The sequence below is a fragment of the Plectrocnemia conspersa genome, unplaced genomic scaffold (assembly GCF_051122295.1).
Source record: "Plectrocnemia conspersa isolate PC_06_02 unplaced genomic scaffold, ASM5112229v1 ptg000004l, whole genome shotgun sequence".
Classification (NCBI taxonomy): domain Eukaryota; kingdom Metazoa; phylum Arthropoda; class Insecta; order Trichoptera; family Polycentropodidae; genus Plectrocnemia; species Plectrocnemia conspersa.
Genome location: NW_028277168.1, coordinates 20392355 through 20417969, shown reverse-complemented (window position 1 = coordinate 20417969; position 25615 = coordinate 20392355). Strand labels below are relative to the sequence as shown.

Sequence of the window (25615 nt, the reverse complement as noted above, 5' to 3'; positions counted from 1 at the left end):
GTTTTTGTTTACGGCAAAAGTTGCCATTTTTTGTTTTTATTTTATAGTAATGTATCTATAGGTATACTTTACATTAAAATTAGTTGATTTCGATATATAGTTTTTATTTTATTTCAAATCTCCCTTAGCTAGGCCTTAATGCCCGCACCTACCTTACATATATGATTATATATCTACTAAATACCTACCGAACGTTTATGATCAAAATTACAATTTTGATGAATATTTATTACAATTCAACGAATACATATATAAATTAAAAAGACAACGATTTATAAAGACATCATTTGGTAAAAAAGCAGTGTAAAAGATACTTACCGCGTCCCAATAGCGTCTCTCCATATTAACTTTATTAATGGTTACTAATGACACAAATCCGTGACAATATTATTTTGACAGATTCATATAAAAAATAAATCACATACATTCATACGACTTATATTTACTTTATTATCTTTGGTTTACATTAAATTATTAATAATAATATTACACGCGTATATATTTAACAATAATTCGAAGTACAATATTGATTAAAAATATAATAAGGACGGAACATTGAAAATGCATATTTTAAATAATTTAAGATTTAATTAACAGAATATTTTATGACTAAAAGTAAAAAACATATTAATAATAAACTTCCAGTAACCATCATTACGTTGATGGAGATGTTTTGCTGTTTGATTGGAGAGCGCTCGATTGGTTGACAATGTTCAACTAATCCGTACTAAAATAGTAATAAAACAAATAAAATTTTATTCTTAATTGTATTAACAGGGAATAGAATTTTTACCCAGCCACCGTTTTGCTGTAGCCACGGTAGAAGAGGTCCTTGCATGGCTGCTGTAGCGGCTTCCAAAAATGTAGGAATTATTTCTGTTCTACCACTATGAGCAGCACTTTTTGCTAGAGCACCACAAACGGCCATTAGAGAGACGATCTGAAAAATAATATATAGATAATTTGATTTGAAACTTGGCTAAAATTGATTCGTGTAGATGGCAGTTTATTATAAATTAATTATACCTTTCCCCATGTGATGTCTTCTTTGAATAGCTCAACTCCTATACTATAAACAATGTCTTCTGGCGCTATGTCTATGGACACAGAAGGAAGTGCGTGACGTCCGATAGCAGCATATAAACGAGGACGAGCTCTTTCCAAATGTCTACCCAAATGAGATAGTCTTGGAAAGACGAGACGGGCTCCTGGCCAAGAATCTCCTCGCCATCGCCATTTTCGTCCTGAATCGCTCGTCCGGCTTCTCATATATTGGGCACATAATGCTTTACCTGTGAATTAAAAATATGAATATATAATCATAGTATAAATAAGTGGCTTATAATCTTAAATTGCATATTGATTTGAGAAAGAAATCGCTCGTATGGTGGCCTTCATTTGCGATAAACATATGTAGCCGATTTCTTAGGTTTTGCATTACTCGATCTCCTCTCTTGAATTTCAGTTCATCAATGGTTTTTCTAAACCTTAGTAATACCACATAAAATATTTATAATGGATATTTAGCACATAGATAGCACCTCGGTAGAATTATTAAAAAGTAGCATTTTTGACGGATGTTTGCAGAAATGCTACAAAAATGTATATAATCTCGTTATTGATAGCTGCTATCAATCTGAATATATATTGATCACTTTTATCATTTGTGAAGATAATTTATTGTCAATGAATGTAGCGTTTCTTCCAACGTCAAATTTGTAATAAAAACATTTAATCGAGGCGATTTTTTTACTGTTGAAATTTTTAACAAATAAAGTAGAAAGAAGTTCATGTTGAAAAAATGTGAATGTCTTACATTGTTACTAATAAACTTTAATAATATGCTTGGTGTGAGTTTATGATAGATTAACTTTATGAAAAGTGTCTAGTACCATTCCTAATAAAACAGTTACAAAAGTAAAATATAATAATTCATGCACGCGTTGGGTGCCATAACACAAAACAAGTGCGAAACTATTTTGGCATTAGTTTATGTCCCAAATACTAAAATTTGGATTGGGAATTGTTATAGGAGGCATAGGAATCGTCCTATGCAAATAGTCAAACTGGATATATATTAAGCAATAACAAATAGTCTGTTTCCGCTCCGAATCATTGAGATTGGTCAGACGATTGAAAACTGGAAGAGACATTGGATATCCCTCAATTATTAAATGTATTCAAGTATCACATAACTTCGTTTAGAGACTTCAGTCTGAACTTTAGAATAAAGGAGAGTCGAACTACATATGTTGAGTTTTTGACCGTCCGATAAGGTCCAGCTAAAAGTAATAACCTAAATTCCCTAAGCTATTGTGATTTGAAAATAATATATATAAGCTTTGTACTAAATAATAACCTAGAATGAAATAGTTCCTAGTATGAAACGCGATTTCCCATAGCATCCTATGTGAAATAATTAGTATCGAATATTTTCAGAAACAGGTTGGTTACAAGTTCATGCTTATATGTTCCTTATGTTTAGAAGCTTCAGGTTCTTTAAATTCATCTGCCTGTTTCCATTTTATAGCACCGAATAATGTATCCAGTGTTGATTTTTTTATAAAAAGTAGTATAAAGTTCTTCTCTTTATATAGACTGACCACAGGCAGGGATGTCATTTCAGATTTTTCCAGAGAAGGGAAGGTAAAAATATTTTAATTTAATTAGGATACATAATATTTCATTAAGGTCGCTGTTTAGAATTCACGTCAAAAGTACTAAAATCACCGTCGCCGTCGCAGTGAAAACGCTCGTTACCGAGCGTTCCCACTGTGACGTCGCTGACACGATTTTATTACTTTTGACGTGAATTTTTGACTTCTGAAAAGTGATAATTGTTTTTGCGCCCTCATATTGACCAAAATTCAGTTTGAATATACTTTGACCAGTACTCTTTTATTAGAAATTCTTAGTGATATCGGTAAGGATAGCTATTATATTTTTAAAACATAGTGTAATTAGAAGTGCAAACGAACTATAGAGCAATATGTGAAATACGACATCTGTCTGTACTTTTCTTATGCCCATTTTCCCCTGAGAATTAAGTTGGCACATTTTAAATTTTTGACTTGACTTAATGAAAGTTCTAATATAATTAGTTTTAAAACTTTCATTAGGTTAGGTTTGGATTTGCACAGCAAATTTACGTTTCGCAACTGTTAAATTGAGTTTCATAGACATTTTAGAGCAAAAATAAATTAAATTCTTCCTTCCTACAAGCTTGGAGCATTCCAAAAATTAAACCATACGGTGAATAGTGCTTTGATGCAGAGCTACTTGAAGTTTGCTATGACATTCTATTGACTGAATTGGAAGGAAAGTATACAATCTTGAACGCAACGACAACGAAACAACGAAAATTTGAAGTATATTAATATATCATGGATTATAGCAAATACCTTGTTCTATGAGACAATCTGCAGGACTGTTCCTAGGCGATATTCCTAAAGTAGATAGCCTCCTAGCAACAGCATCAGGCACCAAAGCGCTGAGACGACGTCCAGGAGTCACTTGGAGAGCGCTGTATCTTCGCCTACTGGCAGCAGCACCAGGGATCGCCATTGCCATCAGACCTTAGACTAGTTTCCTATAAAGAGTGGTTCGACCCACAATTAATGTTGATGCAAATGTAATTTCAGCCTCACATGTGTGACTCACGCGCACAATGTTAACGGCTGATGGACGACAAGCCATCAATGCTCGAACAAGTCACGAACGGTGGACTCTCTCCAATGCCGATTGTCCCACAAACTGGTGCACGCTCTTCGGCAACATCTCACGACGAGGAAATCACTGAAAATTAATACGAGTATATAATAAGTGATGTAAGAACTAAAGAGAATCAATAAATTAACGTTATCGCCAAGTGTCGATTACTTTTACAAAAATATAAGTTTTATTTCTTTACTTTAAATGAATTGTCTGAGATATTAATATTATATGCTTACGCATAGATATGTACTTAAATAAGTATAATAATAATAATAAATAAATTATCAGTGGCGTAGCAAGTTTGTGCCACCCGTGGCGATCCTTAACTTTGCCCCCTCATACAATTAGCTAATACAAAATCTGACCTTCTTAAAAAAAGTAATTTAATGCATGTCTTCAATATTCCGAAACTTTTCGAGACAGGCGGCACCTTTTGACCCTTCCCCCTACCCCAGCTAAGCTACACACTCTTCACATATCATATGTATAAAAAAAAATCAGCATTTGTAAAACTGCTGTTTATAGTTTTCACATATTCAACTTAGTTCTTAGCTATTCATTGATGTATATATATATATTTAGCGCAGTCAGTTTAAAAGCTACACTACACTAACAGTCCTTACATTGCGAAAATGCTGTCCCCAAGTAAGTGCCGCCCGGCGCGGTCCGCCCCTAGCCCCCTTAACTACGACACTGATCGTAATACATATGTAAATACAAATTAAAATACGTCCATCAACTATTTGTACTCGGTTGAAAATAATCTTCAATAGTATAGATGCTCTTATCGGAGAGCTATTGGAAAAATATTCGCAAATACAAATGATTGTAACAAAAAATATCTGATTCTTGAGTTATTTTAATATAAATTTAAAGGCTTGGAACACTTATTTCTAATCTTATATTTTTTGAAAATTAAAATTAAAGTATTAACAATGAAAAAATAATACTGTTAATAATTTAACTTTCTATTTTTTTGTGAATCTCAAAAAAGTATCTCAAAGCAAATAATTCTCCGATCATAATTACCGTGTGTACAAAAATAATAAAAAATACGAAAACACCAACCTTTTACAATAAGAAAACATATTGGGCAGCATTTATGGAATTGAACGAATTGAACGACCTGATATCATTTGACATATCATTAAAAACAGAAGAAGATATAGAACTTGCAATCAAATACCTTATCGAAAATATATATAAAGCAGCACCGCAAGCAATCCGGAACTCAGTGTATCATACATTCTAAGAAAAATGTCGGATTATAATAAAACAAATGATAATCAAAAAAAAAACTTCGTAAACAATTGCCGTAACAACGGCAATTAGCAAAAGCTCCAGGAGACAAACAAAAACTGTAGAGCCGTTAAACACATCAAAATAACTATATGTCCATAGAAGGTCCATGCTTAGAATCTACGGCAAAAGCAATAAAATCGTGCCGTTGTCGTCGCAGTGGTGCAAATGCTCGACTCTCTAGCGTTCGTATTAAGATTTTTTATAAAAATATTTAAAATATATGCTTTATTTCATTTTTTAGAATAATCAAATTTTGACCAATAGGAAAGCGCAAAAAACAATTATGCCTTCTCAGAAGTCAAAAAATAAAATCGTGCCGTCACAATTGAAATAGAAACGCTCGACTTACAAAGGGTGAGAATCAAATGAATCACACCGAATTTTGACCAATAGAGCGCAAAAAATCACTTCTCAGAAGTCAAAAAGTTACTGGACCAAAATTCGATTTGAATATACTTTGACCAATACTCTTATATCAGAAATCCGTAGTAATATCGGTAGGGATGGCTATCATATTTTTTAAATATAGTGAAATATTCAAATGCAGACAAATAATGGAGCAATATTCAAGATGCGACGTCTGTCTGTACTTCTTCTCTGCTTATTCCCCCCTGAGGGATGAATTTGATTAATTTGTATTTTGGACTTAACCTAATGAGAGTTTTAAAACTATAATTAGTTATAGAGCTTTAATTAGGATAGGTTTGGGTTAGAACAGCCAAAGGGACGTTTCGCAACTGTCAAATTTACTTTCAGACATTTTGGAGTAGCATATAATTTCACTAGCTCCTATCAGTTAAATTATATTTTTGGTAGTAGAAACATATATCTACTAGGGAAAATATATTTGGACTTCACTAATGAAAATAAAACTTTACTGAAAAATATATATTCACTGTAACATTATACACCGCATGTAAATAACTAATGATAAGTATGTAAATATATATATATTATATTACTACATATGTAAAAGTTGAAATCATATTACTTTACTAGCATCTGCCAGATAAATTATATTTTCACTTGTAAAGATATATATACATCGGTGAAAATGTATTCCGATATGATTTCACTGTAATGACATATTTAGAAAAAAAAATGGGGATAGATTCGAGACTGTTTTATTTAGATATTCTTTAAGGGATAACCCGAGAATGTTATTTCAGCCTTTCTTAATATTTTTACCTAAGGTCTATATAAAATAATATGAATCTTAATAAGATATTTATTTTTATTATAATTAAATGAGATGCATTTTTCTGGCCAAATTCAAGGAGGGGCAAATACCCCCAAATGACATCCCTGTCTTGTATATAAATAGAGAAAAGAGTTAATTAATATAAACTGTTTCTAGGTCATTGAGAATTAAATTTCACGTGACGTCAAATATTCGACGAGTTATCTTATCTCATGCGTGCAAACTTTTATCTGAAAACGATAGCGAGTTAATTAAGTATGACACGCAAATTCCGATCTTGAGTGCAAAAATCCATATCGTTGTAATGAATTCACCGTAGGAAATTCTGACCCAAAAAGTGTCCTGACGCTAAAATGAATCACGATAATTACCTTTAACACATCGGGCGAGCATTGTTCGATTGCAGAAATGAAAGTATGGATAACGGAGACACCTATCAAATCACGACTCGGACCACTTTGGCGACATCACCCCTCTGACACATTTCTTTTGGTCACTACATAATAAAAGGTTGTTTGATGTCAAAACTCATTTGACCGATAGCTGCCACCGTGCGACGGTGGCATTTGCATTTATAAAATGCATCTAACGTTGATCTGTGCTTGTATTTTTTCGGTGTCTTGTGAGCAGTTAATCTACGGCGCCACGGATCAATGGACTGGTTTGGATACAAAAAAAGTTGAACCAGGAGCAATTGTTTTAAAAAACGATTCTTCGGAGGTTAGATCTAGGAGTCTGAGAACGCAAGGTCCTTATTATTACGATCCGCCTCAATATATACCGCCGTATGGAGATGAAATTCCATCTCTGTTCACCACAAAGCAGCCAGAAGATGGTATCGTAATAACACCGCCTTCGAGCGACGATGTTTCGCATTCTTACGGATATTCGTACGAAAAACCAGACATACCATTCGATCTCCAGCCTCCGTTCAGCGACGAAATTCCTGAAATTCCATCTCAATACCTGCCTTCAAAAGGTGCTACATTGCGAAGCAGAAACCTCAACCAAATCAGGCCTTTACAACTGGAAATAAACGAGATGAACTGCTACGATACTCAAACAGACGGAAAGTTCCAAACTATCTTAACATTCAAATCTAAGAATGAAAATTTGCCTGTGTTTGAAGACGCAACACATCAGCAACATTGTACAATTAATTCAGATGAAATACCTCCAAAATTCAACACTAGAATTAAGATGAACGTCTCGAAGAGAGATTTTCACCACTGCGGAATCAAGAATTGCTCTCCAGGCGAAAGCGAAGATCTTCTATGCGTGAGGCTGCGTTTTCCTACTGTTTATAAGATGAGATTGCCCGAAGACGCCGTTTTAACCCTTCAATGCAAGATGCGAGATAAGATAGCAGTGCATACTAAGCATCTTCAATTCGAGGTGGCAAATTCTGCGTGGGTATTCATTGATTATAATGTATCAATACTTTTGATGTCATTGGTTAATTTATGGTATTTTTAGATCGGCTAGAAGTGGCGGGGTGGTGGCTAAGGGTGGCGGAAAAGGTTCGTTGCGTTCTCGTGCTCTTTTATTCAGGAGGGGTGCTCGTGGAGACTTTAACGAAATGCTGCCACCTCATGCTCGAGTTCCATTAGGAGATACACTCATGTTGAAAGCTGATATAGAACCAGAAGATGGTATTTTAATAAACTAAATATGTGCATATATTATATTTACCAAGTTTCTTAATTTAAATTTTTCAAGGATGGACTTCTTCACGATTGAGTACCGTTTCAATGAGAGGAGGTGGTGAGCAGAACGAAGAATTGATCTTGTTAAAAACTGACGGTTGTCGAAGTTTACAAGCCAAAGGTCTATGCCCCAGAGATCCTATTGCTGTGTCTCCTTTGCAACACACTCTATTGATAAGGTAAACATTTGATTTGACAAGTTTATCTATCCAAAATCACTGCAAGTGGTAAATAGCTATTTGTTTGTGGTTGACTTTAGTAATTCACGTATTATGTAAATTTATTGTTCAAGTACACTTTGTCACAAATATATCATTAGGTATTATTTTGCAATATGGCGAATATTGATACTTTACTATTAAAAATTTGAAGGTCGCGTTCATTGAATGATGTGTCAGTTTGTCAATTAAGGACAGTTTATTTGGCTACGTGCATTGTTGATCAATACAGTCAGGAAGCAGTAGTACTCGACTTAATTTAGCGGTCAATGTAACCCCAAATAAAAATTATTAAAATATTTAAAAAAAATCTTGTAAAATTTAACAAAAATATATGTTTATGTAAGTATGTTATTTAATCTTATTTCAAATAATTCTGGTGGCAATACTATTTTTTTAATTTTTTATTAGTAAAAAAATCTAGAATCGAATCGAACCAGATATTTTAATAAGGGACGGATTTATAGTAATTTTAAAATGTACATATTACATCAATTAAATTAAAAAAATATTGTGCACATGCACATAATAAAATATGAATATTTAAAATAATTTTTAACTAATGAAAATCAGTGTTTTCCAAAAATTTTTTAATATAAATGCCAAATCAATTTCAGATGAAGCTATTTTAGTTTTTTTTTAGAAAAATGCATTAAAAACGTTTTATCATTACATTTTTATTTTTTAATATCACGTCATATATATTCAACGTAATAAAGAATAACAATGAAATAGTATTTTTTAATGAATTAAATTTTAGTTTGGATATATATTCATATATTGTTAACTTACAATCGAGATAACAACCAGTGGCGTAAAGGAAACAACCAAGCTCCGTCAAGTATTTGATATTAATGTAACCGATCAAAGAGTTTTGTTAATTTATAACTTTTTGTGACACGTTTCATTTGAAATAACATATAAGTTCAAAAAATGTTTAATCATAATTTTCACAAAGCTTTATATTAATTTACATAGAGTAATTTCAGAACATGGTGTTCATATGCTTCTGATTTTTAAAGACAGTCTTATATAAAATATATTTATATGGTCTACAGCAGGGTTTCCCAAACTTTTTCAGCGACGGAACACTTGGCAAATCCGAAAATTTTGGCGGAACACTTAGCTTATTTTTTAGGCTGGGTAATTCATAATAAAATAAAACATGTTATTAAAGAAATGTTATTAAATTTATTTAATAAACATAAAAATACAAATAAATAAAACTCCTAATGACTGATGATTTTGGGTTCTTAAATAACATTTTTTTTTATATCAGGCACAATTTTGGTTAGTTGTATTTTCATATCTGCCGTGGCGTGGAGTCTATTTCTGTATTTTGTTTTTGTTGCAATATACTTAAAAAATCCCACTTCGCATAAATACGTCGCGAAAAACGGAAGTAAACAAACCAGAGCTTGTTTTGACACCTTGGGGAACTCTTCAATCAGACTCGCCCAGAAATAATTTAATGGCTGATATTTTTGTTTCAAATCAGAGTCATTAACTAAATTCTCATAATCCCTTAAGCCTACTGGTTTTACTGTCACGGAAAATGGATTCCGAACCCAGGAATCATCCTTATATATTCCGAAAGAGTTATTTTCAAGTAATATAGGTGTTCTAAAAATACTTGTGAAACTTTTTTATCTACTTGAAAATTCAATTAATTTAAACATTCATATCCAAGACAGGAAAACAATAAAAATTATTAGTTTCAGCCGATAAAATCTAAAATTGTAATTTTTTATCAAAAGATTCAATTTTATCTCTCATATTAAAAATTGTAATACTTTTTTCTTGTAATTATAAGTTAACATCATTTCACTTTGTAAAAGTATCCGCCAGATATGCAGATGTATCAACCAGGAAGGATTTGTTAAAAAATTTATAAAATGGTGTTGCAAATTATTTTGTGCTTTCAAGAAGACTAATAATTCATTTCGAAGTTCATAAAGTCTTAATAGTACTGTTATAAATATACAGATAATGTTATCACTTAAATATCCTTTTATATATATTATTATATTATTGTTTATGTTATCGTAGGATATTTCTCAATTTTTATGTAACTGTATAAATAGGTCCGACCCACTGGTAAAAAGGAGAATCAGAGTGGGATTTGTGAACGGAGGCCGAACGCTAGACGTTGTTTCGACTGTAAATAATTAATTCAAATATTTATTAGAGACAACAAATGAAAATAATAAAATATTACAATAAGTGAATTAGAACATTATTTTTGCTCCTTTATGACAAAAATAAAATTGGTGGCAGCGGATGGGATCCCGACACTCCAACTGAAGAAGGAACAACAGAAGTGCAGCTCCTGAAACTACGGAGTTAGACTTTCCAGTCTTTCAACCGGGACCCGAACAAAAATTCACTTAAATCGTCAAGTCAAGAAATCTCAAAGAAGATCAAACGACTGAAAATCAACATCGCCTGTGGGTCCACCACCAAGTTGATAGAAGACGTAAAACCTTCGATTTCCATACAAAGACGAGTAAAGCAGCCATACGGACATCTGCGTGAAGGAAACTCCCGAGACGAGCAACCTTCGATTTCAAACGAAATACGTAGAGAGAATCAACAACTTCCCAGAAGAAACCTCGTTCGAGCAAGAGCCGCGACAGCAGCAGACTCAGAAAACGAAGACCTTCATACCAGCACAGCCCCTCAGAAGACTACATTCCGCACGAGCAAAAGCCGCGACAGCAGCAGACTCAGCAGACGGAAGATTCCCTGATTGAGCGAACGCAACGACGAAGGAAGTTCTACCCCTGAATCCAGCAAGATCTCATCACACCAGACAAGATGTTCAAGAACGTCGTAGTACTGTGAGTCTATCTTTGCTATATTTTCGGGTTGTCCAAATTATTTACATACCGATACATTCTGATCTCATATTAAACTACACATAACACACATACATAACCACATAATCAAAAATGTCTATTCCAACATCTCCAATAGTTACTAACAACTCCAAAAATGGATCGATCAATCTCTCTCTCGATACACTTATGAAATTCGTACCTACATACGATGGAAGTCAAAAAGATCTCTATCCTTTTATTTACGACTGTGACACAGCGATAAACCTCTGTTCCTTAGAACTAAAACCAATTTTACTAAAATACATAATTCATAATGTCACAGGCAAAGCTAAATATTCCATAGCGAATTTTCAATATGATTCTTACGAAGAATTTAAAGAGTTTTTAATCTCCTCGTTCGGAGAAAATAAACATTCATCACAACTAGAATACGAACTTAGAAATTGTAAACAAAAACCAGGAGAACCAGTCATAAATTTCATCCAAAAAGTAGAAATCTGTACTAACAATTTAATAGGATCGATAAGGCTATCAGTTACAGATAAAAAGGAAATATTCGGACGTATTAAACAAATAGAGGATAATGCCTTAAATACTTTCATATTCGGATTAAATCCGGAACTCTCAACTCCTGTTAGACTTACGAAACCTAAAACTCTATCAGAAGCTTCTAATACAGCATTAGAAGAAGAAAAGTTTCTAACCGCATTCAGAGAAATGCATATCAGTTCACCCTTAATATGTAACATTTGCAAACGACGCGGACATAATGCTTCTACATGTCGAAATAATAATAACCGATTTCCAAGATACCAAAATAACTACAATAACATAAATATCAAAGAGGAACGAAAAATAAACCAATTTAGCGCGAGTAAAAATCCATCAAAATTCTGTCGTTATTGTAAAAGGAATAACCACACGATTGACGAATGTAGAATTAGAATATATAACAATGAAAAATACGGTAAAAATCAATCTAATCAAAGTCGCGATCATTTAAACTCCAGGAATTCCGAGACAGCTGCCGTGTCCCGGAATATAAAAAACATTGAAGGCAGAATATTAACATTGAAAAATACAACCGCTTTTGTAACTTTAGATTGTTATCAAGCAGATAGACCTCTTAAATTTCTTATCGATACCGGAGCGGATATATCAATCGTAAAATTAAACTCATTAGAAAGTGAAGATATAGTCGACGAATCAATAAAAGTAACCCTTCGTGGTATAGATAATTCTGATAACCCAACAAAAACATTAGGAGTTATCAAACTGACTTTCCCTTTCGATGAATATATAATTCGTCATAAAGCTCATATTATCGCACCTAATCAAACAAACATTCCCTTGGACGGAATATTAGGAAACGATTTCTTAAAATCAAACAAGGCAATAATAGATTATGAAAATAATTACCTACTCGTTAGAGATAAGAGACTAAATATTCTACACCATTATTCTGATAAACAAGTTACGTTAAACCCTAGAACTGAAACAATAGTTTTATTAAATGTCTTAAATCCGGAAATAAAAACAGGAATCTTGCCTGAAACAGAATTACTCCCTGATGTCTATTTGTCGCGAGCCATTACTTCTGTAAATGAAAAATCCCAAGCTTATGCTACAATACTTAATTGTAGTGATAAAGAAGTAAAGCTGACAAATACTAACATAATTCTAGAACCATTCGACGAAACTAAAAGTTTCCTTTATTTTCAAAAAAGTGACAAAATAGATATAACACGTAACGATAGAGTAGTGCAACAACTTCGAGTCGCACATCTTAATAAAGAGGAATCCCATTCTATTATATCACTATGTTCTGAATTTAATCGTGTATTTCATTTAAAAGATGATCCATTATCCAAAACAAACACGATTTCCCACGAGATACCGATAACATCGCAAATCCCCATCTACACTAAGTCATACCGATACCCCGAGGTACATAAAAAAGAAGTTGACAAACAAATTACAGAGATGTTAGACCAAAATATTATAAAACCCTCATCTTCTCCATGGTCAGCTCCACTATGGGTAGTCCCCAAGAAAATGGATGCTTCTGGAACTAAAAAATGGCGGATCGTGATAGACTACCGCAAATTAAATAACGTAACTGTAGGTGACGCATTCCCCTTACCCAACATAAGTGAAATACTAGATCAGCTAGGACATTCAAAATACTTCACAACCCTAGATCTCGCTTCAGGATTTCACCAAATTCCAATGAATGACAAAGATTCAGATAAAACGGCATTTTCAACCCCAACGGGTCATTATCAATTTTCACGTATGCCTTTTGGATTAAAAAACGCACCAGCGACTTTTCAACGATTAATGAACAGTGTACTAACTGGATTGCAAGGCATTAAATGTTTTGTGTATCTGGATGATATCGTGATTTTCGCAAATTCTATAACTGACCATACGAACAAACTTCGCGAAATCTTTAAACGACTAGATAAACATAATTTAAAACTACAAGCAGATAAATGCGAGTTTATGCGCCATGAGGTAGCATATTTAGGACACGTCATTACTCAAAACGGCGTCAAGCCTGATCCTTCTAAAATATCTTGTATAAAGAATTATCCTAAACCGCAAAACGTTAAAGATATCAAATCATTCCTAGGATTAGTAGGATACTATCGAAAATTTATTCTCAACTTTTCTAAAGTCTCACAAAAACTAACTATCTTATTAAAAAAGGACGTATTATTTAAATGGACAAACGAACAAGAAGACGCTTTTGAGACACTTAAAAACGCATTAATTAACGAACCTATATTGCAATATCCCGACTTTACAATTCCTTTCACCCTGACAACTGACGCTTCAAATTCTGCTATAGGGGCAATCCTATCTCAAGGAACCCTAACCAAAGATCTTCCGATAGCTTATGCTTCTCGCACACTCAACAAAGCAGAAATAAACTATTCCACGACTGAAAAGGAATTACTCGCAATAGTATGGGCATGTCAACATTTTCGTCCATATCTATACGGACGAACTTTCCAAATAATTACGGATCATCGCCCATTAGTCTGGTTAATGAACTGCAAAGATCCAAGTTCACGACTTGTAAGATGGCGTCTCAAACTTGAAGAATTTGATTATACTATTTCATATAAAAAAGGAAAACAAAATTGCAATTCTGATGCATTATCACGAATAAAAATAGATCCGATAGCTAACAAATTAGTATTTCTTAATATAACAAAAGATAACCAGATACCCAACAGAGATAAAGAAATCAGTATTCCCAATGACAAAAATAAAATAATTGTACCCAAACATAATCAAATCCATGAAATCTTAAAAGAATATCATGACTCTATTATAGGAGGACATGCAGGTTATAATATGATGCTAAATAAAATAAAGTTTAAATTTAAATGGCAAAATATGCACAAAGACATCGCAAATTATGTGAAACAATGCGAATCTTGTCAGTCAAACAAAGTATACCGTCAAAAGATTAAGCAACCCATTGAAATAACCACAACTAGCGAATGTGCATTTGAAAAAATCGCATTAGACATAGTAGGACCATTACCCCTAACCGAGGATGGCAATAAATATATCCTAACACTACAAGACGATTTGACAAAGTATACACAAGCATATCCAATACCAAATCATGAAGCCGAAACAATCGCAAGGACATTTACTAGCAATTTCATATGCCAATACGGCGTTCCAAATTCAATTCTTACCGACCAAGGTAAAGAATTTACTTCCAATATTCTAAAAGAAGTCTCAAAATTATTTAAAATACGGCAAATCCAAACTTCAGCATATCACCCAGAATCCAATGGAGCTTTAGAGAGAAGTCATAGTACCCTCAAGGACTATCTCAAGCATTATATTTCTCCAGAACAAACAGATTGGGATCTTTGGATTCCCTTCGCTATATTCAGTTATAATACTACTCCACACACTGCAACGAAGTTCACACCATTCGAATTAATCTTTGGTAATTCACCAAACTTGCCGTCAACCTTAACCAAAATTGAATTTAAATATACTTATGATTCCTTCGCCGATAATTTAAAATTAAAATTATGTAAATCGCGAGAAATGGCTAGAGAAAATTTAATTAAAGCAAAGGCAAAAACGAAAGAAAATTTTAACATTGACAAAAGGTTACGAACATTTAAAGTAGGCGATCAAGTATATCTAACCAATAACGCAACAAGATTAAATAGATCAAAAAAGTTATCACCCAATTTTAATGGACCATACGAAGTTGTAAAAGTAAACAACCCATTAAATATTACAATTAAAATAAAAAACAAAATAATTAAAGTCCATACGGATAGAGTAAAAATAGCTCATTAACGATTCAAATTCATTCAGAACCTACGAAGCTAAGGATGATATTCTCTTTTTATTACTATATATATATTTCATGTATAAATTTGAAGTAGTCCGAGTTATCAAACTTCGAGATGAACCATTCCAAGTAGTCCGAGTATTCAAACCTCGAGACGAACCATTCAAAAGTAGTCCGTTCAATATACGTTATCAAGATATTTAAACAACTGTAGGCTAATGACAGCTGCAGTGTATATATATATGTTTTCACAATAAAATAACTTACCACACACACACAACTCATACATTCACCTACAATTCTAAATTTTGTACATTACAACAGACAAATGGATAACTCGAATTGTGGCATAGATTGACCAGTGATAATAATTGTTAATATGTATTATATTTTTCGTAAACAAAACGCCACTCGTATGTTTACTCTTAACGGGGGAGGTGTTATAAATATACAGATAATGTTATCACTTAAATATCCTTTTATATATATTATTATATTATTGTTTATGTTATCGTAGGATATTTCTCAATTTTTATGTAACTGTATAAATAGGTCCGACCCACTGGTAAAAAGGAGAATCAGAGTGGGATTTGTGAACGGAGGCCGAACGCTAGACGTTGTTTCGACTGTAAATAATTAATTCAAATATTTATTAGAGACAACAAATGAAAATAATAAAATATTACAATAAGTGAATTAGAACATTATTTTTGCTCCTTTATGACAGTACTTTTCCTCTGGGTAGCCATCTCACTTCAGTATGTAATAAAAGTGCTTCATGTTCACTACCCATTTCATCGCACAAAATTTTAAATAATCTGGATTGAAGTGGTCTAGATTTTACATAGTTTATCATTTCCACGGCTACTTCATAACATTTTTTAAATTTGTGGAAATTTTTTTATTCAACAGTGCATGCCTATGCAAAATACAGTGACTGCTAGTAGCATATCTAGTCACATAAATAAAATTTGTATAACAAGCACTAATATCTTGTGATTAATTAACAATAAAAATATTGTTTAAATAGGATCAAATTTTAAAGTTAAAAAAAACAACACCGACTTATGAAACTTTTCCCTCCAGATTTTATACACATCAAGGTTGAATATTTAACACATATTTTCAGGATTTTTTATCAGATTTATGAACAATTTTTATGTATTAGCAAGACTAACAATTTTTTTAATCTACTCTAAATTTTTGTGAAATATCTATTTAGGCTCCGCGGAACACCTATTTTGGATCCGCGGAACATAGTTTGGGAAACCATGGTCTACAGCATTGACTCATTGCTTACTTTTCAACAATAAAATTTTTAATCGTTTTTTTTAACTAAGTTTAACTAAGTAACGATTTTTTTATTTTTTTTAGTGGCCTCCATTTTGAAGCAAGATGGCGTATCATGTCTATTTTATTCCTTCAAACCGTTATATCCCAAAAAAAAATATTTTTAATTTTTAAATATAATTATAATTTCAAATATTAAACAATTTTCTTTTGTTACGATTACGATTTTTCAATTTTTAAATAACCGTCATTTTGAAACAAAATGACGGTTATTTAAAAATCTAACAAATTTGGCCGAAATATTTCATGGTAAAAGATTAAAACTACGGAAAGTATTGTTTCCTCAAAAATCAATATATCCCGTATAAATGACATTAAAAATAAAAAACCTTTTTAAAATCCTTACTTTCATAGAATTTTTTACGAAGTTACGTTTTCTTTAAATGGTCGCTATCTTAAAGTAAGATATTTGAGCGTATTATTAACTGATTATTCTTTATTAGTATATTTTTGGGTACGCATATTTACGCTATAACAAACCAATGTCTCTCAAACGTATGTATACTCAGGTTTATTTTTATGCATCTTTGGATACGTTCTACAGGAATTAAAAAAATCGCATAAAAAAGTCTTTTAAAACCGCATAAAACTAAATCAATGAGTTAAAATATACCGAAAATTGGCTAAAAAATTATTAAATTTCAGAAAAATTAATAATCTTATTCATATTTTTATAAAAAAAGTTAATCATTTTTTCTTTAGAATTATCGTCGCTATATGACAGTTTTCGGCATGATATACGAACTGGATCGAAATCACTTTCATCACTAGAAATCATAGTCAGCGCTTCAGATCTATGTCCCTAAAATAATAGTTCTTCACAAATAAAATTAACCTCAACTCAAACAGTTTATTTTTCATAACTAAGAAATGCCATTCAAGCTACTCACTGATATATAATTTTAATTTTCAGCGGTTTATATAAATTTATAATTATTTTTCAATATAATTGTTTTCATTTTATTTACTATTTTAAGCAGTCTCTTCCCTCATATCCTTTAAAAAATGGCATACATTTATTATTTCATAATATGCTTTATGCATTTCAAAGTTCAGTTTCTTGTGATACAATGTCTGTAAAATGCTATAGCGTTTACCATGAACAATCAAAGAAGAACAGGAAAAGCCCTCTTAAGGTCTTATATTTCCTATTTATATACTGCACCTTTAGCTTCCTGCTTTTATCCATCATTAAATAATGTTGTTCAGACATACATATGCATATCACACTTACTACTATATTAAAAAATAAAATTGCATTTATAAAATCCTTTGCAATGCTAAAGAAACAAGATGCTGCGCCAGCAAGAATTCCGTTGTATAAAATTGCAACATTCGCCTATCGGATCGTACAATCACCATTCTCCATTCTCGGACCAACACTGACCATTGTTCGTTTCTTGAGCGCAGGCTTTTAAAAATCCATCGATAAAAACGGTGCTTTATGCAAACACACACATAACACGTAGTAAGCACAAGAGCAAGTGCTTAAAGGCAAACAATCGGTCGATAAGTTACCGGTTCTTCTTATTGTGTCCTCACGTGTTGGTCCGAGGTGTGGAGACTTTGAAGGCTCGAGACTCAAGGCTACCCCTGGCTTTTGTTCGACCAAGTTTAATTTCAAGATCGAACGGTGAGGTCACCAGTGCGCTGAACCCGATCGCTTTATGTTGTATTCCTGCTCCGTTCCAGATTCAGCTGGGCTTATCTTATCACAGTGATGCTTATCATTGTTTAATGCTTGAGTGATACTGGTACTACATGTGTACATCCAATGTCTGTTTTTCGTGTTTGATTAAAGATATGTTATAAATCTCTTATCTTAACATTTTATAGAAGGTTAGGGTAGCGATATCAAATTGGTTAATATAAAAAAAAATATTAAAAACATTGCTTTGGAAATTTTCAACATTTAAAAAAAATTATCATACATTTTTTAAACATTTTTTTAAGTGTTTGCGACTCCTGGTATAGTACAATCAAGAGTACGTCGAAGAGTCAAGCTCAGGGGTAGCCAAACTTTTGTTCACTACGGGTGACCTGCTCTTTAAATTATTTGCGGCGGTATACTATCATCGTATGTGTTAAGTCAGAGGTCGGCAAAGTGCGGCTCCGGAGCCGCATGCGGCTCTTTGGTCCCTTAAGTGCGGCTCTGGCACAAATATCCACGGGCATTCGCACCAGATTTAAAAAAACAAGAAAATATGGAGCTCTAAATTCGAACGTCTTTGTGTTGATTTGGAAAAGTATAATAAAGGTTTGCTAAATTAATAAATAGATTTGGCTCTCAATTTTTTTTTAATCGTTGTAATGTACATATTTGGCTCTTTGGCTAATAAGTTTGCCGACCACTGTGTTAAGTAAGAAAAGTAGTAATTTAAAACCAAAAATAAGTTTAAATTTCAATTAATTTGAAATTTAAACTAAATATTCAATATCAAGCTATTTTAATGACAAAAATTAATGATTATTTCTCACAAACATAAAAATGTATCAATATGATACGTAATTGACATATTAACCCTTTTGATGCTATAGAGTTTTTAAAAATTCCTCTTTTTCATATATTTATCGGTTCTTACTATACATTACTATAATTAAATATATTTAAAAACTGTTTTATGCCTCCATCATACTAAGGGAGTAAAAAGTTAACCAATTAATTTACTTTTTCGACTATCGTGACGTCAAGATGCAATATTTGTTAATAATTAGTTTACATAATTACGAACAACGATATATCGTTGTTTAGCATCCAATGGGTTAAAGTCACTCTTAGCGCTATCCACAATCAAATATACTTTGTATAATAATATACTTTTATGGATTTTTAATTGAGAATATCTACTACTCATCTAATATTTAAGAAAAATCGGTCTCATAAAATTAGTCCATGTAAGCAACGAAACCACCAAAGTTTCACGCCACGAAGATTTTACATAATTTACAGCAAGATTAATATTTAATGTAACCTTTGAAACACATTTAAAACTTGTAAATTTATGTAGCAAAAATTTAATTAAATTAATAATTATATGTGTAAAATGTTTCCAAAGTAAAGTTATAACTATATATCAAAATCAGACTTATATTATAATATATGAAATTTGGTGGCTTCTATAACTCCACTAATTGTTATCTCGTTTTATAAAAATAAGTACAATTAAATTAGTAACTTAGATAATTTTTGATTGTTTAAAAATTCCGTATTGTTTTATTAAAAGTAATAAGAAATACGACAAATGCACAGAATGAAGAGTATAAATCAAAATTTTAAAATTGATATCAAAATAAATACATACTAAACCCAAGGTTTTACTTTAAAGGCATGAAAAACTAATTACATATATTACTTATACTCTTAGTTCAATGCACCATATTTAACATTGCTTCTAGAGGTATTTTTTTCTGATTTAGTGTTATAGGACACTTGGTATTAAAATGTTTATCGTGACTTAATCTATATACAAAAATTTAATTTGACATAATTATCTCAAATTTAAGAAAGCCGATCAGCTCCGAAAACTGGGTCACACAAGGGCCCACAATTAAAACTCTCTCTTACTTACATAAATCATATCACAGTGAAATTAGAAGGCAGCGTGCTTAGAATGCCTCTACATAACACATTAATCTTAAAAAAAATGTAACAAACTAATCCATGACTTGAAAAGCAAAGCCATTAACGCAGTTCTATGTAATATTAGATTTTTTATGTTCTAGGGCAGCTTTGTTTGATGGAATGCACAGTGGCGAAGAAATGAGACTAAGCGTCAGGATGGTAGCTTGTCTGGAAGCCAAAGACTGTATGGTTGCATCTTGTAATCCAGACTTCCAGAATAGCAGAAGCAAAAGAAGTACCACTGCCGATCAGATGGCCAATTCTACTGCTGAAATATCCTTCAAAGTGGTTCTACCGCAATATATGCAAGAAAATGATTCCACTATGCCCAAAAATGGATTAGTAGTGATGACCATAGTCGTAGCTGGTGCTGTCATGTCATGTCTAATAATCTTACTTCTATTGAAAATTAATAAATTGTCCCGTACGTGATTTGAAGCAACAATTTGACACGTTCAAAGACCATATCATATTCGATCAATATGTACGTTATTTTCATACGTTGTGCATTATGCATATGTACGTTTAGTCGAAGGTTGTTCTTATTGTGTATATATTTACATGGCTATAATACAAACGGACAACATTAAATATAATACTATTGTTGTGGTCTCTTATTTATTAAGTATAATGAAAAAAAATGTTTAATTTATGTTATTATTATTTACCGTATAATAAATTAAATACATACGTATATATGAGCAAACACATAATTTCATTTATCATCATGAATAGGTAAAGTATACTTTGACCGTTAGATATTTTTTAAATAAAATATAATGTTGCGTGCTTTTTGCTTTTGTGTTGAGTAAAACAAAGATATTCTTTCAACGCAGTTTTAACTTGTAAAATTAAAGCTGGATATTTTTATATAATACAATAACAAATAATCTATTTCGAAGGGTATATAAGTCAGAACACATTCGTAGCTTCTGTCAGAATTGAACTTAGAACTTTCACTTCGCTTCCGACTTGGAATAAACAAGAGTGCAGTCTCACTCGCACAAAGCGAAGCTACGTTGAGACGACAATTAAAAACTAGAAAAAGAAGCGACTTTTCACTTCGACTGTTCAACCATTACCAATTAAGTAATCACATGAAACTCAAGAGTTTAACACGATCTTCAAGATTGCGAACGTATATATTATATATATACTGATAATTGCATAAATTGTAAAATTGTACTGTAATATATGTTTTTATTATTATTAAATTATATATTTTTATTAATTTAATAGAAATGACACACTCGTATTACCAACATTTGCTTCTGGGTACTTAATCTGAACAATGTTTACCAAAATGCTTCACATTTAAGCGAAATATTGACTCACTCAGATACTTAACTTGATCCTTAGCGATAATGTAGAATCCAAATGTTTTAAGAATAATAATTAATTGCTTCGTGTGGAGAATTTTTATAAGATTAACCATTATTTTTATTATTCAGATTGAAATAATCCCTTCTATAACCCAGTTTCATGATTTATTTTATATATGATATTTAAATCAAATAATAAATTAAACATTGACACGGTAAAAATGTGTATAGTGATTTATTTTACTGAATTTATTTTAGGCTACAAGATAACTGATTTCGTTTCGATTGAGTTTGTGTATATAGTCGTATACGAGACATAAATTAATAATTCAGGTCGCGCAAACGCCAAAGTGTAAAGGCATTGATGTTTAACACTGGAGGTTGAGTGATTTATAATATGTGTAGAAATAAATTTATAGCAATTATTTTGTGGAAAAAAATAAAAATGATAGATGGCCTTTAAACTTCAAAATAATCAGATTAATAAGACACTAATTGTTATCTCGGTGGTTTTATAAAATACCATTTGTTATTTTATTTCAATATTAGAAGTAATATTATATTATCTACACACGGTTTTATAAACTAGCGAACGCGTGACTCTGGCGCAATATGTCAGCTTGAATTGAAAAATGTTTATTCACTACTTGATATTTAATATATTATAATATGTTAAATATCAAGTATATGTGGTAAATATCAAGTATATCTAACAGTAAATATCAAAAACATATCAAACAATCATTAACATTGTATATCATTTTTAATCAAATGTTATCGCATCTATTTTAATAACACATTACTGAGAATATATAAAAATCGAAATTTATTTATATGCATTCATACATCACATATTTCAGTCGCGTGGGAGTATAAAGTTAGCTTTAATTTATTTTTATTGCTCGCTCTATTAATGAAACCATTCCCGTACGGTTGTAGGATAGTGAAAGTAACACATTTGTGCGATTTATTTAAACATAAAAATTCGCTTAAGGTTAACAAGAGACATAAAACGAAGCAATTAAATTTCACGTCATATGTGCGCTCTCGTTAGTGGTTTTTGTGTTTTTGCCTCTCGTTTTTTAGGCACGAAAATTATTAGCCTGTTCAATTACTGCGAGCTTCGAATACAATCTTTGATGTATTATTTAAGAATTTTACAACGTTTGAAGGCCTTGAAAAAATCGTATAAACGCCGGTCGCTAAATAAACTCACATCAAACTTAATGGAGATGAATGCGTTTTTAATTCAATTTGGAACCGTATTGTATTATGAGCTTTTTAACTTTTGAAAAGTTTATTGTGAGTTACTGATCTATTCGATTAAATATATTTGTTTGGTCATCTTTATGTTGAGTGTTTTGTTACTTCTTCCAAAGAAAAACATCATAACATAAAAAGAAATTACGATCATAGTTAATGAATATTAATATTTATACTTACAAATCTTGAAATCTATTTGTTTAAACACTCACACATTAACACTTCACATTTGCTAAATTAACGCATTTGGAACAATTTCACGATTACGTGGACATTTCCATTTAGTTTATAGCAAGTGTTGATATCGAACAGTAAAAATATATGTTGAAGCCGCGCGCATTCGACGAAGTCTTCTTATCAACTGAGAGAACAGGTGTACTTTCGCCTACTAGTAAGTACTTTACGTTTTTATTGTATAAAATAAGTACGTACCATAAAAATAGATAATAGATAATAATTCAGACGTTTACATTGTTATTTATGTTACAAATAGGTACGTGAAATGCACAATTGTGAAGCTAATAAAAAATAAAATACCTTTGTATTGTCTTCACGATTATTAAAAATGCTGATGACTGCATGTATTTGTTTTAGTGTTTTTGTTTTTTTTTTTGAATAAAAAAGTGACATTTGTATGAACGGGCTAAACGTCACTTTTTTATTTTCAAAGTTAAAAGTACTTCATTACCATTAAAAAAAATTAAATCATATTTTAGATATAATACTTTGGGATTAGCACTGAGTGATGTGACTTTGCGGTAAAATCTAGAAATGAATATTATCATATATTTACTATATATATGTAGATGTATGTATCAGTCGACAAAGTGATATTGCGAGTCCGAGAGTTTTCGCTGTCGAGTGGCAATCATTCGCCCAGTGAATTATGGTTATTGTGCAATACTGGGTGCTCTGCACGATTTATATATCCATTATTGACGCCTAACCCATTTGTCGGTATGCAAGACCTCTCAATTCATTGTTGATTACAAATCTATTGTCGTCTTCAAGACCTCTCTTTCGTTGTTAAAAGTAATTTATGTGGTTTATAAATTTAAGGTTTACTGGCAAACAGGCCAATGAAATTAGAATTTCTGGAAATTATTTTTTTTATCAATAATTTGTGAATATGAAGTGAGCGGGGTTTTACACTTCATAATATTGCCGTCAGACATTTATTTTAAGAAAACCCAGTGCAATATCACTGGTTTTTAAGAATAACTTAAATTATTATGTCCATAGTAACATTAAAAAAATACATTTTGTTAAGGGCTTTTTCAGTTTCAAATAAAAATACTATAATCGGTGTTATACACCGAAAAAGTTATTTCATTTTTAAACATTAAAGTAGTTTTCGCCTACCATTAATTTACGACTAGGAGCAGGGACGTCTGTGGCCGCTTTACTGTAAGCATCAAATGATTTTGGAAAATTATTTTTTTAACTGTTAAAATATTTTCAACTTTAAAAGCTTTAAATGTTGATGTTAAACAACGATATATGTATGTGTTATAACATCAAGTAAATATAAACAACGATCGTTGTTGACTTCATGATGCCCGAAACGGTAAATGAATTTAGGAACTTGTTATTCCGTCAACGTGTCAATGTCACAATACAGTTTTTTACATATTTATCTATATCGTTGTTTTTTTTACATATTTATCTGATATTGTATGATTTTTTAATGCGACCAAGTGACACATAGCTACTTTATATGACACATAGCTTCGTTATTATAAAATGAGGCGTTGCGGATACAAAGGCCGAACTCAACGTTGGGCGAAATTTTTTTTCGCTTATCTTGGTTTGTCAGACATTAATGAATAATGGTAGATATTTTTTGTTGAGTTTATCCTTTCTATTTAAATATTATAAAATTGGGCTGATATTAGCTCTCCTATTTTCTAAGAGCTATAGAACTTCGGATACGAAGAGCGAACTCAACACCCTATCTCCCTTCAACTCTAAAAACTGCAGTGAAACTTTAAAAAGGAAAAGCCAACTTTTGACCCATCGAAGTTTTATAAGTTCTCTGTGCCTGTCCCCATTTGCAAAATTGAAGGATATTTGAGATCTACTGCTGAACGTTCCAATACCATAGTCAACATAATTCACAACCATTCTGGAAAATCAACCTGGAACTGGCTACACGCTAAACGAGGGTGACTCTGAGAAAGTAAAAGACGACAAAATGGATTACGAAAAATAAATGAAATATTTTTCAGTTTAAAATAAAGTTATATAATATTTTTAAAGTTAAATGCAAAAAGAAGTTTTTTTTTATTACCGTTTTTCCTCACTTTTTTCCTTGACAGTTTTGGTCTTTGCTCACATTGGAATGTTATAGACATGGCAGGCCCGAGGGGCGGGCTGTATGGAAAGTCGCCTGGGGCACTAGCTCCAAAAGGGGCGCCAATTACACCGAATGGGGGTGCCGTTTGATAATATATATAAGGTAAGGTGACCAGATGCTCTCCTTTGATGAGGAGTGTCCTCTTCAAAAATGTTGCACTCCTTTATCTTTACTTTATTATTTGTTCTTCTTGAGCGAAAATTTCCGAAAAGATATTTTTTTAATCTCCCGCAGCAGTTAGACCTCCTCAAACAAAAATTTCGAGACAGTTTTTGAAGTAAAATTCCCTTGAAGACTTTTTTAGCTCTCGTGACAATCGGTCTTTTTTAGCCTACTCAGACAAAATTTTCCAAGACGAATTTTGAGTGAAAATCTCAAATAA

The 25615-nt window shown here is 31.9% G+C and overlaps 2 protein-coding genes across 6 annotated transcripts; one reads left to right on the top strand and one right to left on the bottom strand.

The window, feature by feature from the left end:
• Positions 1 to 424: 424 nt before the first annotated feature.
• Buffy (BCL2 family apoptosis regulator buffy) lies at positions 425 to 23270 on the bottom strand. Of its 4 annotated transcripts, none has more exons than XM_088185038.1 (6): positions 23090 to 23270; positions 3661 to 3795; positions 3402 to 3589; positions 1027 to 1292; positions 794 to 940; positions 425 to 727 (listed from the first exon to the last, which is right to left on the bottom strand). In XM_088185038.1, the coding sequence occupies exons 3-6, from the start codon at positions 3568 to 3570 to the stop codon at positions 587 to 589; spliced, it is 723 nt and encodes a 240-aa protein (XP_088041164.1). In that variant the 5' UTR covers positions 3571 to 3589; positions 3661 to 3795; positions 23090 to 23270; the 3' UTR covers positions 425 to 586. The 4 variants fall into 4 exon arrangements, with proteins under 4 accessions (XP_088041164.1, XP_088041162.1, XP_088041163.1 ...); XM_088185036.1 differs by having other exon boundaries at positions 23058 to 23248; XM_088185037.1 differs by having other exon boundaries at positions 3667 to 3795; positions 23058 to 23240.
• LOC148236243 (uncharacterized) lies at positions 6744 to 20998 on the top strand. 2 transcript variants are annotated; one of them, XR_015809428.1, is made up of 5 exons: positions 6752 to 7626; positions 7694 to 7869; positions 7937 to 8102; positions 8902 to 9191; positions 16603 to 16643. XR_015809428.1 is itself a non-coding variant. In XM_088185021.1 (4 exons), exons 1-4 carry the CDS (start codon positions 6797 to 6799, stop codon positions 20722 to 20724), a joined length of 1503 nt encoding a protein of 500 aa, XP_088041147.1. In that variant the 5' UTR covers positions 6744 to 6796; the 3' UTR covers positions 20725 to 20998. The 2 variants fall into 2 exon arrangements, 1 of the variants encoding a protein (XP_088041147.1); XM_088185021.1 differs by lacking the exons at positions 8902 to 9191; positions 16603 to 16643 and adding an exon at positions 20394 to 20998 and having other exon boundaries at positions 6744 to 7626.
• Positions 23271 to 25615: the final 2345 nt, after the last annotated feature.

Coding starts and splice junctions, on each gene's coding strand:
- Buffy (XM_088185038.1), bottom strand. CDS start 3,570: ATGGCAATGGCGATCCCTGGTGCTGCTGCCAGTAGGCGAAGATACAGC. Junction 941..1,026: donor AAGACATCACATGGGGAAAG/GTATAATTAATT, acceptor ATTATTTTTCAG/ATCGTCTCTCTAATGGCCGT. Junction 728..793: donor TACAGCAAAACGGTGGCTGG/GTAAAAATTCTA, acceptor TTACTATTTTAG/TACGGATTAGTTGAACATTG.
- LOC148236243 (XM_088185021.1), top strand. CDS start 6,797: ATGCATCTAACGTTGATCTGTGCTTGTATTTTTTCGGTGTCTTGTGAG. Junction 7,627..7,693: donor TTCGAGGTGGCAAATTCTGC/GTGGGTATTCAT, acceptor TGGTATTTTTAG/ATCGGCTAGAAGTGGCGGGG. Junction 8,103..20,393: donor CAACACACTCTATTGATAAG/GTAAACATTTGA, acceptor TTTATGTTCTAG/GGCAGCTTTGTTTGATGGAA.